The sequence below is a fragment of the Notamacropus eugenii genome, chromosome 5, assembly GCF_028372415.1.
Source record: "Notamacropus eugenii isolate mMacEug1 chromosome 5, mMacEug1.pri_v2, whole genome shotgun sequence".
Classification (NCBI taxonomy): Eukaryota; Metazoa; Chordata; class Mammalia; order Diprotodontia; family Macropodidae; genus Notamacropus; species Notamacropus eugenii.
This window is the reverse complement of record NC_092876.1, coordinates 443,774,540-443,787,176: the sequence shown is the minus strand read 5'-3', so window position 1 is coordinate 443,787,176 and position 12,637 is coordinate 443,774,540. Positions and strand designations below refer to the sequence as shown.

At 36.6% G+C, this 12,637-nt stretch overlaps 1 protein-coding gene and 1 long non-coding RNA gene across 13 annotated transcripts in view; one reads left to right on the top strand and one right to left on the bottom strand.

The window, feature by feature from the left end:
• DMD (dystrophin) overlaps positions 1 to 12,637 on the bottom strand; it is a 2,329,373-nt gene that overhangs the window by 342,232 nt on the left and 1,974,504 nt on the right. For all 12 annotated transcript variants that reach the window (XR_011968542.1, XM_072616876.1, XM_072616880.1 and 9 more), the window contains one exon: positions 11,462 to 11,608. Coding sequence is in view for 11 of the 12 variants with exons in the window: in XM_072616876.1 (XP_072472977.1) it covers positions 11,462 to 11,608 (147 nt within the window). In the remaining variant the exon portion in view is untranslated. The remainder of the gene's footprint in view (positions 1 to 11,461; positions 11,609 to 12,637) is intronic.
• Positions 4,848 to 11,516, top strand: LOC140508955 (uncharacterized). Its single transcript, XR_011968544.1, has 3 exons — positions 4,848 to 4,935; positions 10,244 to 10,314; positions 11,428 to 11,516. It is a non-coding gene; the product is annotated as an uncharacterized lncRNA (long non-coding RNA).

Sequence of the window (12,637 nt, the reverse complement as noted above, 5' to 3'; positions counted from 1 at the left end):
AAAAAAAAAAATAAGACCATAGAAGGCTACTTTCTTGGTGAACATATATCTCCTCCCTTCCTTTCAGATGAGGAAGAACAATGCTTACCATCAGGGAAAGACATAGAAATCAAGGCTTCTGTATCCCAAACAGGCAAAATAAATATTCAAGGGGTCAGACCATGGAAGAGATCAAAAAGGATTTCAGAAATCAAGTTAGAGAGGTGGAGGAAAAACTGGGAAGAGAAATGAGAGACATGCAAGAAAAGCATGAAAAGCAGGTCAACACATTGCTAAAGGAGACCCAAAAACATGCTGAAGTAAATAACACCTTGAAAAATAGGCTAACTCAATTGGCAAAAGAGGTTCAAAAAGCCAATGAGGAGAAGAATGCTTTCAAAAGCAGAATTAGCCAAATGGAAAAAGAGGTTCAAAAGCTCACTGAAGAAAATAGTTCTTTCAAAATTAGAATAGAGAAGATGGAGGCTAATGACTTTATGAGAAACCAATAAATAGCAAAACAAAACCAAAAGAATGAAAAAATGGAAGATAATGTGAGATATCTCATTGGAAAAACAACTGACCTGGAAAACAGATCCAGGAGAGACAATTTAAAAATTATGGGACTGCTTGAAAGCCATGATCAGAAAAAGAGCCTAGACATCACCTTTCATGAAATTATCAAGGAAAACTGCCCTGATATTCTAGAACCAGAGGGCAAAATAAGTATTCAAGGAATCCACTGATCACCGCCTGAAAGAGATCCAAAAAGAGAAACTCCTAGGAACATTGTGGCCAAATTCCAGAGTTCCCTGGTCAAGCAGAAAATATTGCAAGCAGCTAGAAAGAAACAATTCAAGTATTGTGGAAATACAATCAGGATAACACAAGATCTAGCAGCTTCTACATTAAGAGATCGAAGGGCGTGGAATATGATATTCCAGAAGTCAAAGGAACTAGGACTAAAACCAAGAGTCACCTACCCAGAAAAGCTGAGTATAATACTTCAGGGGAAAAAATGGTCTTTCAATGAAATTGGGGACTTTCAAGCATTCTTGATGAAAAGACCAGAGCTGAAAAGAAAATTTGACTTTCAAATACAAGAATGAAGAGAACCATGAAAAGGTAAACAGCAAAGAGAAGTCATAAGGGACTTACTAAAGTTGAACTGTTTACGTTCCTACATGGAAAGACTATATTTATAACTCTTGAAACTTTTCAGTATCTGGGTACTGAGTGGGATTACACACACACACACACACACACACACACACACACACACAGAGCACAGAGTGAATTGAATAGGATGGGATCATATCTTAAAAAAAATGAAATTAAGGGGTGAGAGAGAAATATATTGGGAGGAGAAAGGGAGAAATGGAATGAGGCAAATTATCTCTCATAAAAGAGGCAAGCAAAAGACTTTTGAGTGGAGGGAAAAAGAGGGGAGGTGAGAGAAAAACATGAAGTTTACTCTCATCACATTCCACTAAAGGAAGGAATAAAATGCACACTTATTTTAGTATGAAAACCTATCTTACAATACAGGAAAGTGGGGAGAAGGGGATAAACAGGGTGGGGGGGATAATGGAAGGGAGAGCAATGGGAGGAGGGAACAATTTGAAGTCAACACTCTTGGGGAGGGACAGGATCAAAAGAGAAAATAGAAGCAATGGGGGGCAGGATAGGATGGAGGGAAATATAGTTAGTCTTATGCAACATGACTATTATGGAAGTCATTTGCAAAACAACACAGACATGGCCTATATTGAATTGCTTGCCTTCCAAAGGGAATGGGTGGGGAAGGAGGGATGAAGAGAAGTTGGAACTCAAAGTTATAGGAACAACTGTTGAGTACTGTTCTTGCTACTAGGAAATAAGAAATATAGATAAAGAGATATAGAAAGTTATCTGGCCCTACAGGACAAAAGAGAAGTTGGGGACAAGGGAAGGGAGGAATGATAGAAGAGAGGGCAGATTGGTGATAGGGGCAATTAGAATGCTTGGTGTTTTGTGGTAGGGGGAGGGGACAAATAGGGAGAAAATTTGGAACCCCAAATTTTGTGAAAATGAATGTTAAAAGTTAAATAAATTAATTAAAAAAAAAAAACTCCTAGCAAGGGCTTCACTCCATTTGGTGGCACAGTAGTCTTTTTTTTTCCTTCAGAAACAGGCTCTACCCATGTTAGAGGCTTATTCAATTGTAGGAGTCCCTTGTCTGTATTTAGCTGTCATTTTCTTGGGCACATGATTTTAACTATGGTATAATCCAATCACTGATAGAATATTGGAACTGAAAAATGAAGCTTATTTCAAGGAGAAGTTTGGGATCATTAAGAACACTTGGCTGCATTTCCTAAAGGCAAAACCAGACCTCTCTCCTCCTCCTGTTCAGTTCTGACCCCAACTCATTGTTCATTTTCAGTTCATTCATTTCCCAGTAGCATGCACTCCTTGGACTGGACTCTACCATGCCTCCAGGAAAACTCATCATGAAACTCATCATCCTGCAAGATTCTATCAGTTTCAGTACTCATTATCCTCTGCCTCTCTGATTGGAGAGCTGGAGGGTAGAGTAAAGAACTCCTCCAAAGCTTCCATTTAAAGAGGGCTTGCAGAGCAGCTAACTCTTCAATTCTCACCAGCTTGTACTACTGGAACTGGCCACTGCCATGCCTCCATGCTGGTTAACTTCTGCTCTACCCTTCTTTTCAGCTTCCTTTCATGTATTGTATTCCACTATTAGAGTATAAACTGCTTTAGGGCAGGCACTGTCTTTTCCCCCCGGCAGTTAGCACAGTTACTGGCACATAGTACATAACTGAAAAATGCTTATTGACTAATTGATTGACTGACTGACAGATTTATGAAGCAGACTGACATAGTGAATAAAACATTGGACTGTGAGTCAGAAAGACCTGAGTTCAAATCTCACCTCAGACATTTACTAGTTTTGTGATTCTGGGCAATTCACTTAATTTTTCGTAGCCTCAGTTGCCTCATCTGTAAAGCAAAGATAATAGCACCTATCTCACAGAGTTGTTATGCAGAACAAATGAGGTAACATATAAAGCATTTTGTAAATCTTACAGTGTTATTGAATGTTTGCTATGGCTATTATTATTGATAGATGAATTCTATAAGTTGTCCATCTAAGTACATGCAGTTGTCTAGAGTCTCTGGACAACAGGCATTATTCATGTACTTGGTTTTCCTTGAGTGAATGGTTAGTCCAAATTTTTTTGAGTACCTATAAATCTCTTCCAGATGCTTCTGTAATGTCTACAGCTTGATATATGTGGTATGGATGTAAGTCACAGAGCACTGGTCTTCAAAGATTTAAAAAAATGAGTATCAGTGATAAACCATAGATAACTCAATGTATTCAATTGCATTCTCATGAGAAAGAAAGAAAGGTCACTATAGGTGGGGTGGACTCCCTATAGTGAAAAATGGTTCAAAAGGTGGACAGGTATGGATGGTTTGGAGCCTTTCTTGTTGAAGGGAATATCTACGTTGATGGCATCACCAATCTGTTTGAGTAATGAGTACAATCTCATTATCAGACTGGCCGTAAGGTAATGAATTTTTTGGTCACATCATATTTGGACACTGTCTATGAAATCCTAGAGGAATTGTGATCTGAATTAGTGGCAAACCACGCTGATGAAATTACACATACTTAAAACACTGAACAAAAATTAAAATCTAACCTGAGGAAAACTTTCATTGAAGTGGGTAGGTCTTTTACGGAAAAACGTGAACAAAACTCAGACAAAATGGGCTGTGTCCTGTACTAGAGAAGGGCATATTCATATCATGTCTATTAAAGTCAATCCCAATATAAATAATAATGATAAATTCTGTCATAAATGAATTCTATTAGATTTAATATAGATAAGCAGCCTAGGGTTCATCATTTTTTTCTTGAACTTTTAGCTTTATATTTTATAAATATAGCTTATATTTTATATTTTTTAAGATCTGTGCCAAAACAATGCCAAAGATCACCCTGAGAAGGAACCAGTAGCCCTTGTCATCAAAAGCAAAAAAGGTGAGGGAAGTGAAATTAACCACTAGCCTTTCTCAATCTTCCTCAGCCAGTTTTAGGGCCATGTTTCCTATAGTGTTCTGCACAATGCAAATTTCTGGAAGCAATATCTTTTAAAAAATTCAAATTCTATCAAGCTCTGTCAACAAACTGACATGTTTCAATGATCAAGTTCTGCTTTTAGTCAATTAACTAAGTAATAATGTTCAAGTAACTTTTTCTAATGCAAAAATGAAAATCTAGCACACACTAATGATCACAAACTGCTTGGGGTGAGTTTTTTTTTTTTTAAATGAAGCCATTTAAAACTTTAAATGGATAAATATGACCCAAAGTCATTTACAAATCTTACTATAATGAGTAATGAAACAGACTTACTTTCTAGATGAGTACATAAACAGTACTAAAATGTTTGTGAACTTGTAAGGTTTAGCTTTGAAATAAATGTTATACTAGTATAACGTTTTCTTTGTTTCTACCATTGGACGACAGAAGCTTAATGTGGAACAACTGAAAGTTGGCAGGCTCATCTCTAAAGGTAGACCTGAACCACAGTCGTGATTAAGGCTGTCCTGCTCAGTATCCCTGTAAGTAGGGAAGGGAAGAGAAAGGAAAGGGAATAAGCATTTACCTACTATGTGCCCGGTACTATGCCAACTGCTTTCCAACTGTTACCTCACTTGATTCTCACTGCAACTCTATTGTGACCTTTTCTTTCATGAGGATGCCAGTTGAACCCATGAGTTATCTATGATTGACCACTGATATTCTTTTTTTAAAATCTTAAAAGACTAATATTCTGTGACTTACAGCCACACTATATATATATATATATATGTGTGTGTGTGTGTGTGTGTGTATACACACATATATGTTCCAGACATTGTAGAAGGATCACAACTGAGGTAGGTGCTATTATTATGCCATATTTTACAGCTAAAGAAACTGAGATAGATAGAAGTTCAGTTGCCTAGGCTCACGCAGTTGGAGAGTGTTTGAAACTGAATTTGAATTTGGGTCTTAGTTCCACTAAGCATTAGACTACCCGGAGTATTTCCACTTTGGGCTCATCTCCCTCACTGGCTGGTCCTTGGTTCTTGTTTCATGTTGCCTCCAAGACACCAAGGCTATATCCTGTGTGTGACATTCTCCTCTCTTTACTGAACTTCACCTGTCCTGAATCTTTTTGTGGCAAGGATATCCTTTTCAAGTTGACAGTGCTTTCTCATATGCCCCCACTTTTTTCTCTTGGTAATATAAATGACTGTTACAATAGACTTCTGAAAATGTCTGTTGTGCTGCTCTAATACTGGCCATGTCAGACTTTATGGAAAGGGAAGGAAGTACTCTAGACGGATGATGAAAGACAGATTTTATAAAAAATTTTGGGTTACTCCTTAGTTCACTCCATAATAACAGCCCACTTTGACATAGCACTCTAAGTTTACAAAATCCTTTTTAAGAACTCTGCCACATTAGCAGAACTATGATTACTGTTCTCATAGATTATGAGTAATTTGCCTAAAGTCACACTGCAAGCAAGTGATAGAGTCTCTGGACTCAAATCTAGTTCTCTTGACTTTCTGTCCAATATTCTGTCCACTATTCTATGATGCCATATACAAAACTGACCTAAGAAACCAGAGCTGGATGTGTAACTGGAGTGAGGCATTGGCTAATATAATCAATGATACTCTCTGGCTGTATCCAAACTGTATCATTTACAATTTATTTCCCAACCACTTGGGTCATTTGCACTACATCCTATTCCCCATCCTGGCAGCTTTCCTTTATGTGTTATCTTCTCCCATCAGAATATCAACTCTTTGAGTGAGGAGATGTTTGTATACTTAGCACTTAGCACAGGGACTGGCATATAATAAACACTTAAATGTTTTTTCATACATTCATTCATTCATTGAACTACATAGCAGTCCTTGGACTTTGACTATAAAAACAGACACACAAATACTCAAAGTTTCAAAGTTGGAAGGTATTTTAGAAAACATGTAATCTAATCACTTACTGGATAGATGAAGTCTAAAACCAGAGAGATTAAGTAACTTGCTCAAAGTCATAAGTATATAACAGAACCAGAATCTGAACTCAGGTCTCAACTTTAAATCCAGGGCTCCTTCCACTATACTATACAGTCGAATTTGCCTCAAACTAGAGGAAACAAAGGGGAATTATATAAAATAAGATTGGAAAAATAAAGTGGTAACAGATGGTGGAAGGGATATGTATAAGAAATAAAAATGCTGGTAACTGTGTATGTATAAAATAGAGAAAGGAGAGGCAAGAGGAAAGAAGATCATTTCAATAATGAGTAGCTAGAAGGTCCTGACGGGGGGAGGAGTAGACATGGTAGCCACTCCTGACATGGTAGTGGTAATGGAAAGAGAGAATAAAGATGGGCTATTGTGGTGTGGTATGATTGGCTGAACTTGACAATTATTTGGATGTGGTGAAGTAAGAAGAAGAGATAAAGACGACTCTAAGGTTCCTTCTAGCATTAAATCTAATCTCATGACCCTGACCTTAGAGAGTAAAGGCAAATGTTTCATGGGAATATCTGGACATGAGCATGGCTGACTGGGATGCCAAGTATAACCAGAACAGGATGATGGCCTCAGAAAATATGGAAGGTTCCAGGAACAAAGGTTCTGGTGAGGACAAAGAATTGGTTGGGTACAGATGACGGTGTGAGCAAGAGGGAAAGACAAGTGATTGTGGCCAGAAAGGAGAATTTCAGTTTGATCTGGAGTGTTAGGAGAATTATAAAAGTAATGGTGCCTTGGAGGTAAGAAAGGCACCGACAAAGTCATAAGCAGAAAAGCTATGTTTTGTAAAGTCTCATCCATAATTCATGACACTTTGTCCCTTAATCTATTATAAGAAACTTCACAACTGGTAATACCTTCATTTTACTGAGCTTTTTAAAGTGATTGTTTCCATCCAAAAGCTTCTACAGATTATGAAGCATGTACTCTTTACATGAAGGAACACATGTAACTCCTGCTGTACACAGATACAGCACATGCAGAGAAATTGTTCCCTCATATTCCCTTACATAGCTCATGTGTCTGTCAAGAGAAAATAACCACAAACCTCAATATGTATTTATGTATAATATATGTGATCATATATACATACATGTCTTTGAAATATTTATAAAGTCCATCATAAATAAATTTTTCACTTTTATATTTGATATCCATTTCTAGCTGACCCAATATTAATATTTGTTCTTCTTTAAAAACTAATTCATGAAATTCACCTTTGGTTGACTTTAGCATCATTGCTTAGTTCTAAGAATTGTGATGAATATAATGCTTGGTAATTTTATATTCAATTCTACAGGTGTGATTTTAATGGGTGCATTGAACAGGGATCACCTATAAAGGGAAATTTTCAAAATTAATGTCTGAGTCATTAAAGAAGGGCCTAGAATACTAAAAACAAGTCAAGTATATTCTATATTACAAAAATGTCTATAAAGCCTGAATTTATAAACTATAATGAATATAATTCCAAAAATAATAACACATCTACACAAATCCATAAGAAGGTGTGTATATTTTAAAGCTTATTTTGTCACTGATAATTGGATAATGAATCTTTTCCCTTTCTTTCCCCCTTCTCTTCTACACATTTATAGTCAAACGGAATAGTATGTACAATTAAATTTGAATGTTTGAAATAGATTTCAGTTTTCCAAAGAAATAGCCAAATTCATGTTTACTATACTTATCCTGGAGGAACGATACAGTAGGGAGGAAGAAAATTGACTTCTAAGTAATTAATTTTTAAGAAAATGTGAGTCATATAGTTTTACTTTAGTGTTTATGCAGGCTACCATATTATCATTTTGACTGAATGGACAAACAAGTTTAGCTTGAATTGCAAAAAAATCCACATTTCCTGAATCCTTTAAAAATCCTCCTTCTCATCAATAACTACAAGGTTTACTAAATCTACTTGATCTGAATCTAAATCTACTAAATCTGAGTATGGTTGTTAAGAGTTCGGTACTCTATGTTGCCATTTTCCTGGTTTCCGGGAGAAAGCATTTGTCATTGAAGTCAATAAGCATTTATTAAGTACCTAATATGTTCCAGGGAACCACTCTAAGGGCTAGGAATACAAAGAAAAGCCAAAACAGTCCCTGCTTCTAAAGGAGGTCACAGTATAATGGACAAAACAATATGTAAACTGAAACCTAGATTCTTCTGAAAAAAGATCTTTGAGTTTTAGTGGACAGCAAGTTCAACATGAATCAACAATGAGATCTGGGAACCAAGAGAGCTAAGGCATTTCTAGGCTGCATTAAGAGATATATAGCATACATGAGAGAAGTGACAGTTCAGCTGACCTCTGTCCTGGTCATACAATACATGATTATTATTCAGTTCTGGGTGACACATTTTAGGAAAGGTGTGGATAAGTTGGCAGCAGCTAGGTGGCTCAGTGGAGAGAGTGCTGGGTTTGGAGTCAGGAAGACCTGAGTTCAAATCTGAATTCAGATACTTACTAGCTGTATGACCCTGGGAAAGTTTGTTTTAATCCATTGGAGAAGAAAATGGCAAACCACTTGTAAGTAAGGAGGATTTTGTTATCCTTTTTGAGTTCAGTTTCTCAGGATCTATGGACATGGCAATACCTAGTTCCAGGTGTTAGATAATAACTCCCAGAATAGCCCCAAGGATTCTAGATAGTAATTCCTAGAATCATAGTGATGGACAGTCTTACTGAGGTTGCGCCATGAAATATGGGGTGACATAATAGATATTTACTACACTTGCACAGGATGATATTGCTAAAGTTAACCTGTCAGCTTAATGTTGGCAAAATACCTTCTTTGTCTGTTGCTCTATATTCCTTTATGTGGGGAATCCATAGGAGAACTCTTAGGGTTGAATGCATGGAAGAATGCATGTACCTGCCTCAACCAGCCCCCATTGAGGCTTGAGGTGATTTAGGGGAAGCACAAGCTGTGCCTGTCTTGATTGATCCCATCAAGACATAGAGGTAGTTGCCCCTCTTCTTGCCTGCCCCTATGAGAAGGGTGATGAGGGAAAGCTGTAGGAGCTGATGCTCTCATGATCAGCAACTTCTTTTCATATTATAAGTAGTTTGTAGGTGAAAATATTTCAAAACTATCTGTATTCTTCTCCAAAAGGTCTATAATATAATACTTGTACCTTAATGGTAGTTAGACCTCAGGGCTTGGCATTTATCATTCTTGTGATCAAACTGGATCAAATTTTCCCAGTACCTACTGTTGAGTGTCCAGATGGAGGCAACTCATGTCTAACCACAAGTTCAGCTATCTTAATGAATACTGATTTCAGTGAGGATAAAAACCATACCTTCATAACAGATTCAACGCAATAAGCATTTTTCACAAATTTACAATGTGTTCTAGGTGCTGAGGATAGAAAGACAAAAATGGAAACAGATGGTCTCCACCAATCATTTTTATGAAATATTTAATTTGGATGTACACTGCTTTGCTCATTAAGACATGGTTACCCATGCCCAAAGCTCTGGCTGATTTTTTGCCAAAATACTTTGGTTACTATATGAAAACATCCTAGTTACACATTGGGGCATATGTTCTTGGGAAGAAATGTGAAGGCTAGACTTAAGAGTGTGTCAATAATATAAAATAGAGGAACAACCTAGAAGCAACTTCAAAAAAAATTGAACCATATTTCACTATATGTTTGCCTTTTGCTGGCACCCAGATATCTTATTTCCTCGTATTTTCAACCAAGTTCTTAGTCATTTTAAAGAATGGATTCACATTAAATTGCTAATATTTTCTAAAACATAATATCTAAATAAATAATGCTCCTAGAAAAAATGTTTCAGTGTTGATTTTGTACAAGTCATAATCTTTCACCATCATTTGTGAATTTATAGGTTCCTATCACAAATTGTGTACCTCATTTTAAAAATGAATATTGCTTTTTAGCTGTCTGAACAAATTCTAAGATATAGTTCAAATGTGCTTGAATGAAACAAACGTGGCCATTGATTTTCTTTGGACAGTTATTACTTTTCTTGTTTATGTTTGAAATGGAAAATATGTTAAGGATTGTACTGATAAGAATTTAATAGCATACAACAGTTAAGCAGAGTGTGGATAACATAGACATAGAAAGGCATGTAACTAACCATTTAGCTCTGTCACACTTTTGTCAACAGAACCTAAAACAATCAATCGTGCAGATGCTTCATGATCTTCTATCACCTACAAGGCTTCAGGATCTTACAGGGTATATCAGCTTTATAATTTTTTTATTTATTAAAGATCTATTATCTTTTTTTTTGGTAGAATTTTGAACTATACCCATAAAGGACTCTTGGGAGAAAAAGAGATCTGGTTCATCATTTTTTCATTAAAGCCTTGAAAGCACACATCCTTCCTGGATTTCTTTTCTACCCTCAAGAGCACACAACATTGCACTATGAAATTATGAAAGTACAAGCATCGTTCTTGGTATCCTTTCCCATTATGCATTTAAAGCAGGATAACGCAGACAGTCACTCATCTGAAACTGGAAGCATTAGTTATTGTCACAAGGGTTTAATGATAAGGACAATGGATATGGAATCAGAAGATATGTCAGCTCTGGCACTTGTTAGCTATGTAAGTGTGGACAATCTCTTTTGCTTTCGGAGTCTCAGTTTCCTTGTCTGAAAACTGGGAATGAGAATATTTGTACTATCTTATAGAAATGGGGTGAAGTAACTACTTTGAAAAGCCTTATGCAAATACATTTTATTATTACTGACAGCAGGTGTAGGTTTTTCATTATGGACACTTGGGAAGTTGTTGGAATGGACATATGGGGTAGTAGTTGTATGCTCAAGAGGACTGAAGGCCATATGTCCTTCTTTCTGGTCCTGTCTCCCTGCCAGTAATCCATCCAGATGAGGATATGATTACACTTGTGGGGGAAAAATTCACTCTATTTATTACTTTAAAATCGTGAAGAGCGTCCATTTGTGGGTATTGAGATACCTGATGCCCAACGGGTTGGGGACCCAGAATCATTATGAACAATGAACAAATGAGATTTTTTTACACTCTTTATAAGAAAGGTGCTTTATCAACCTTGAGACAAATAGATAAGTGTACCCTGATATCACCAGTTCAGTTAACTTATTATAGTCACTTGTATACTATTTTATTTTGCAAAATATTAAGTCCTGGTTTGAGAGATGACAATATAGTCACTAAAAAGAGTGCTATTATTAGACTTGGTGATGACCTTAAACTCTTCAAAGTTTAGGTTTGGAGAAGTTTGCCAAGTGGTTCTGAGTATCCACGTTTGCAAAATGTTGCCACAAAGATAAAATGAAATGACTATTTTCCTGTTTTCCAGTGCAGAATGATAAAGATGATCACAGAAAGCTTACCAGCAGAAGTTTCCACCTCGTATTCAGGTCTTCCAGACTGTTGAGGTTATATGGGGAAAGCTGAATGCCAGATGTTGTGAGCTGCCGGGCAAGGCCATTGACATGGTTTACATTTTCCTCAAGAGGGACGATTTCTCCTCGGAGTACCTACAAGAAACAATCCAGGACAAGGTGGAAAATGTAAATGTTGAGAGCATATAGGTTTGATTACATTGAAAGGGGGTAAGCTCCTGGGTTGTTTATTAATGATGATACACAACAATAATAAAAATTTCCTTGTGGAAAATGAGGAACTTATGGAGTAGTGAGATGACACTAAAATCAAAAGCCCACCAATTTTCTTATTGGAAGAGGGATATGTCACTTTTACTTTTCATAATAAAGAGGTATAATAAATCACAAAATATTGGCAGAAAAACTCTATACCATAAATATAAAAAGTTTCACTTAAGGATTTTTTTTGTCATGTCTAAAAAAATGATATCCTAGTCTCTTAGTATTTCTGTCCACAGGATGATGATTTAGGGAGATTCCCATAAGGCATCTCAGAGTGTCCCTGAAGCACTGCGGTAAGGCTTCTAAAGCAATGCATCACAGCAATCTGTTGAACAGAAGAACTCTATGCAGATTTGGGGAAGATATTACAATGCATCATATCTAACCCCACCATGGTGACATTTATGGATCTTTAACATGATACATAGCATCCAAATGTACCAACGAGCAGTTTCTAAGGGACAAATTCTCTCACTTAGAAGAACAGTTTGTGTAATGTAACGCCTGTGCACAAGGACAGCATAATTTGCCTAGTGATATGCTGCCCTTGCCTGGTCTGGGGTGGGGATTTCTTCTCTGTCTGGTTCTCTCTCTATATTGACAAAGTATAGTCTACGCTGGACTTTATTTCTCTTTCTCCCTCTTTTTTTTAATTGCCAAGAATTTCCATATGCATTTCTAAAGCAGGATGGTATTGTTAAGTTTATGCTGGTAAGAAGTTTCATAATCAACATGTACCAAGACTCAGGTATTATTATATTTTAAATGAGAAAATATAATAAAACCTAAGCTCTTGACACATAAGTCAAAAATTAAACAATATTAATGGCCAGCTCATAATGAATTTTTCGATGACCTTCTGGCATCTCAAAATGAATATGTCCAAAACTGACATGATCA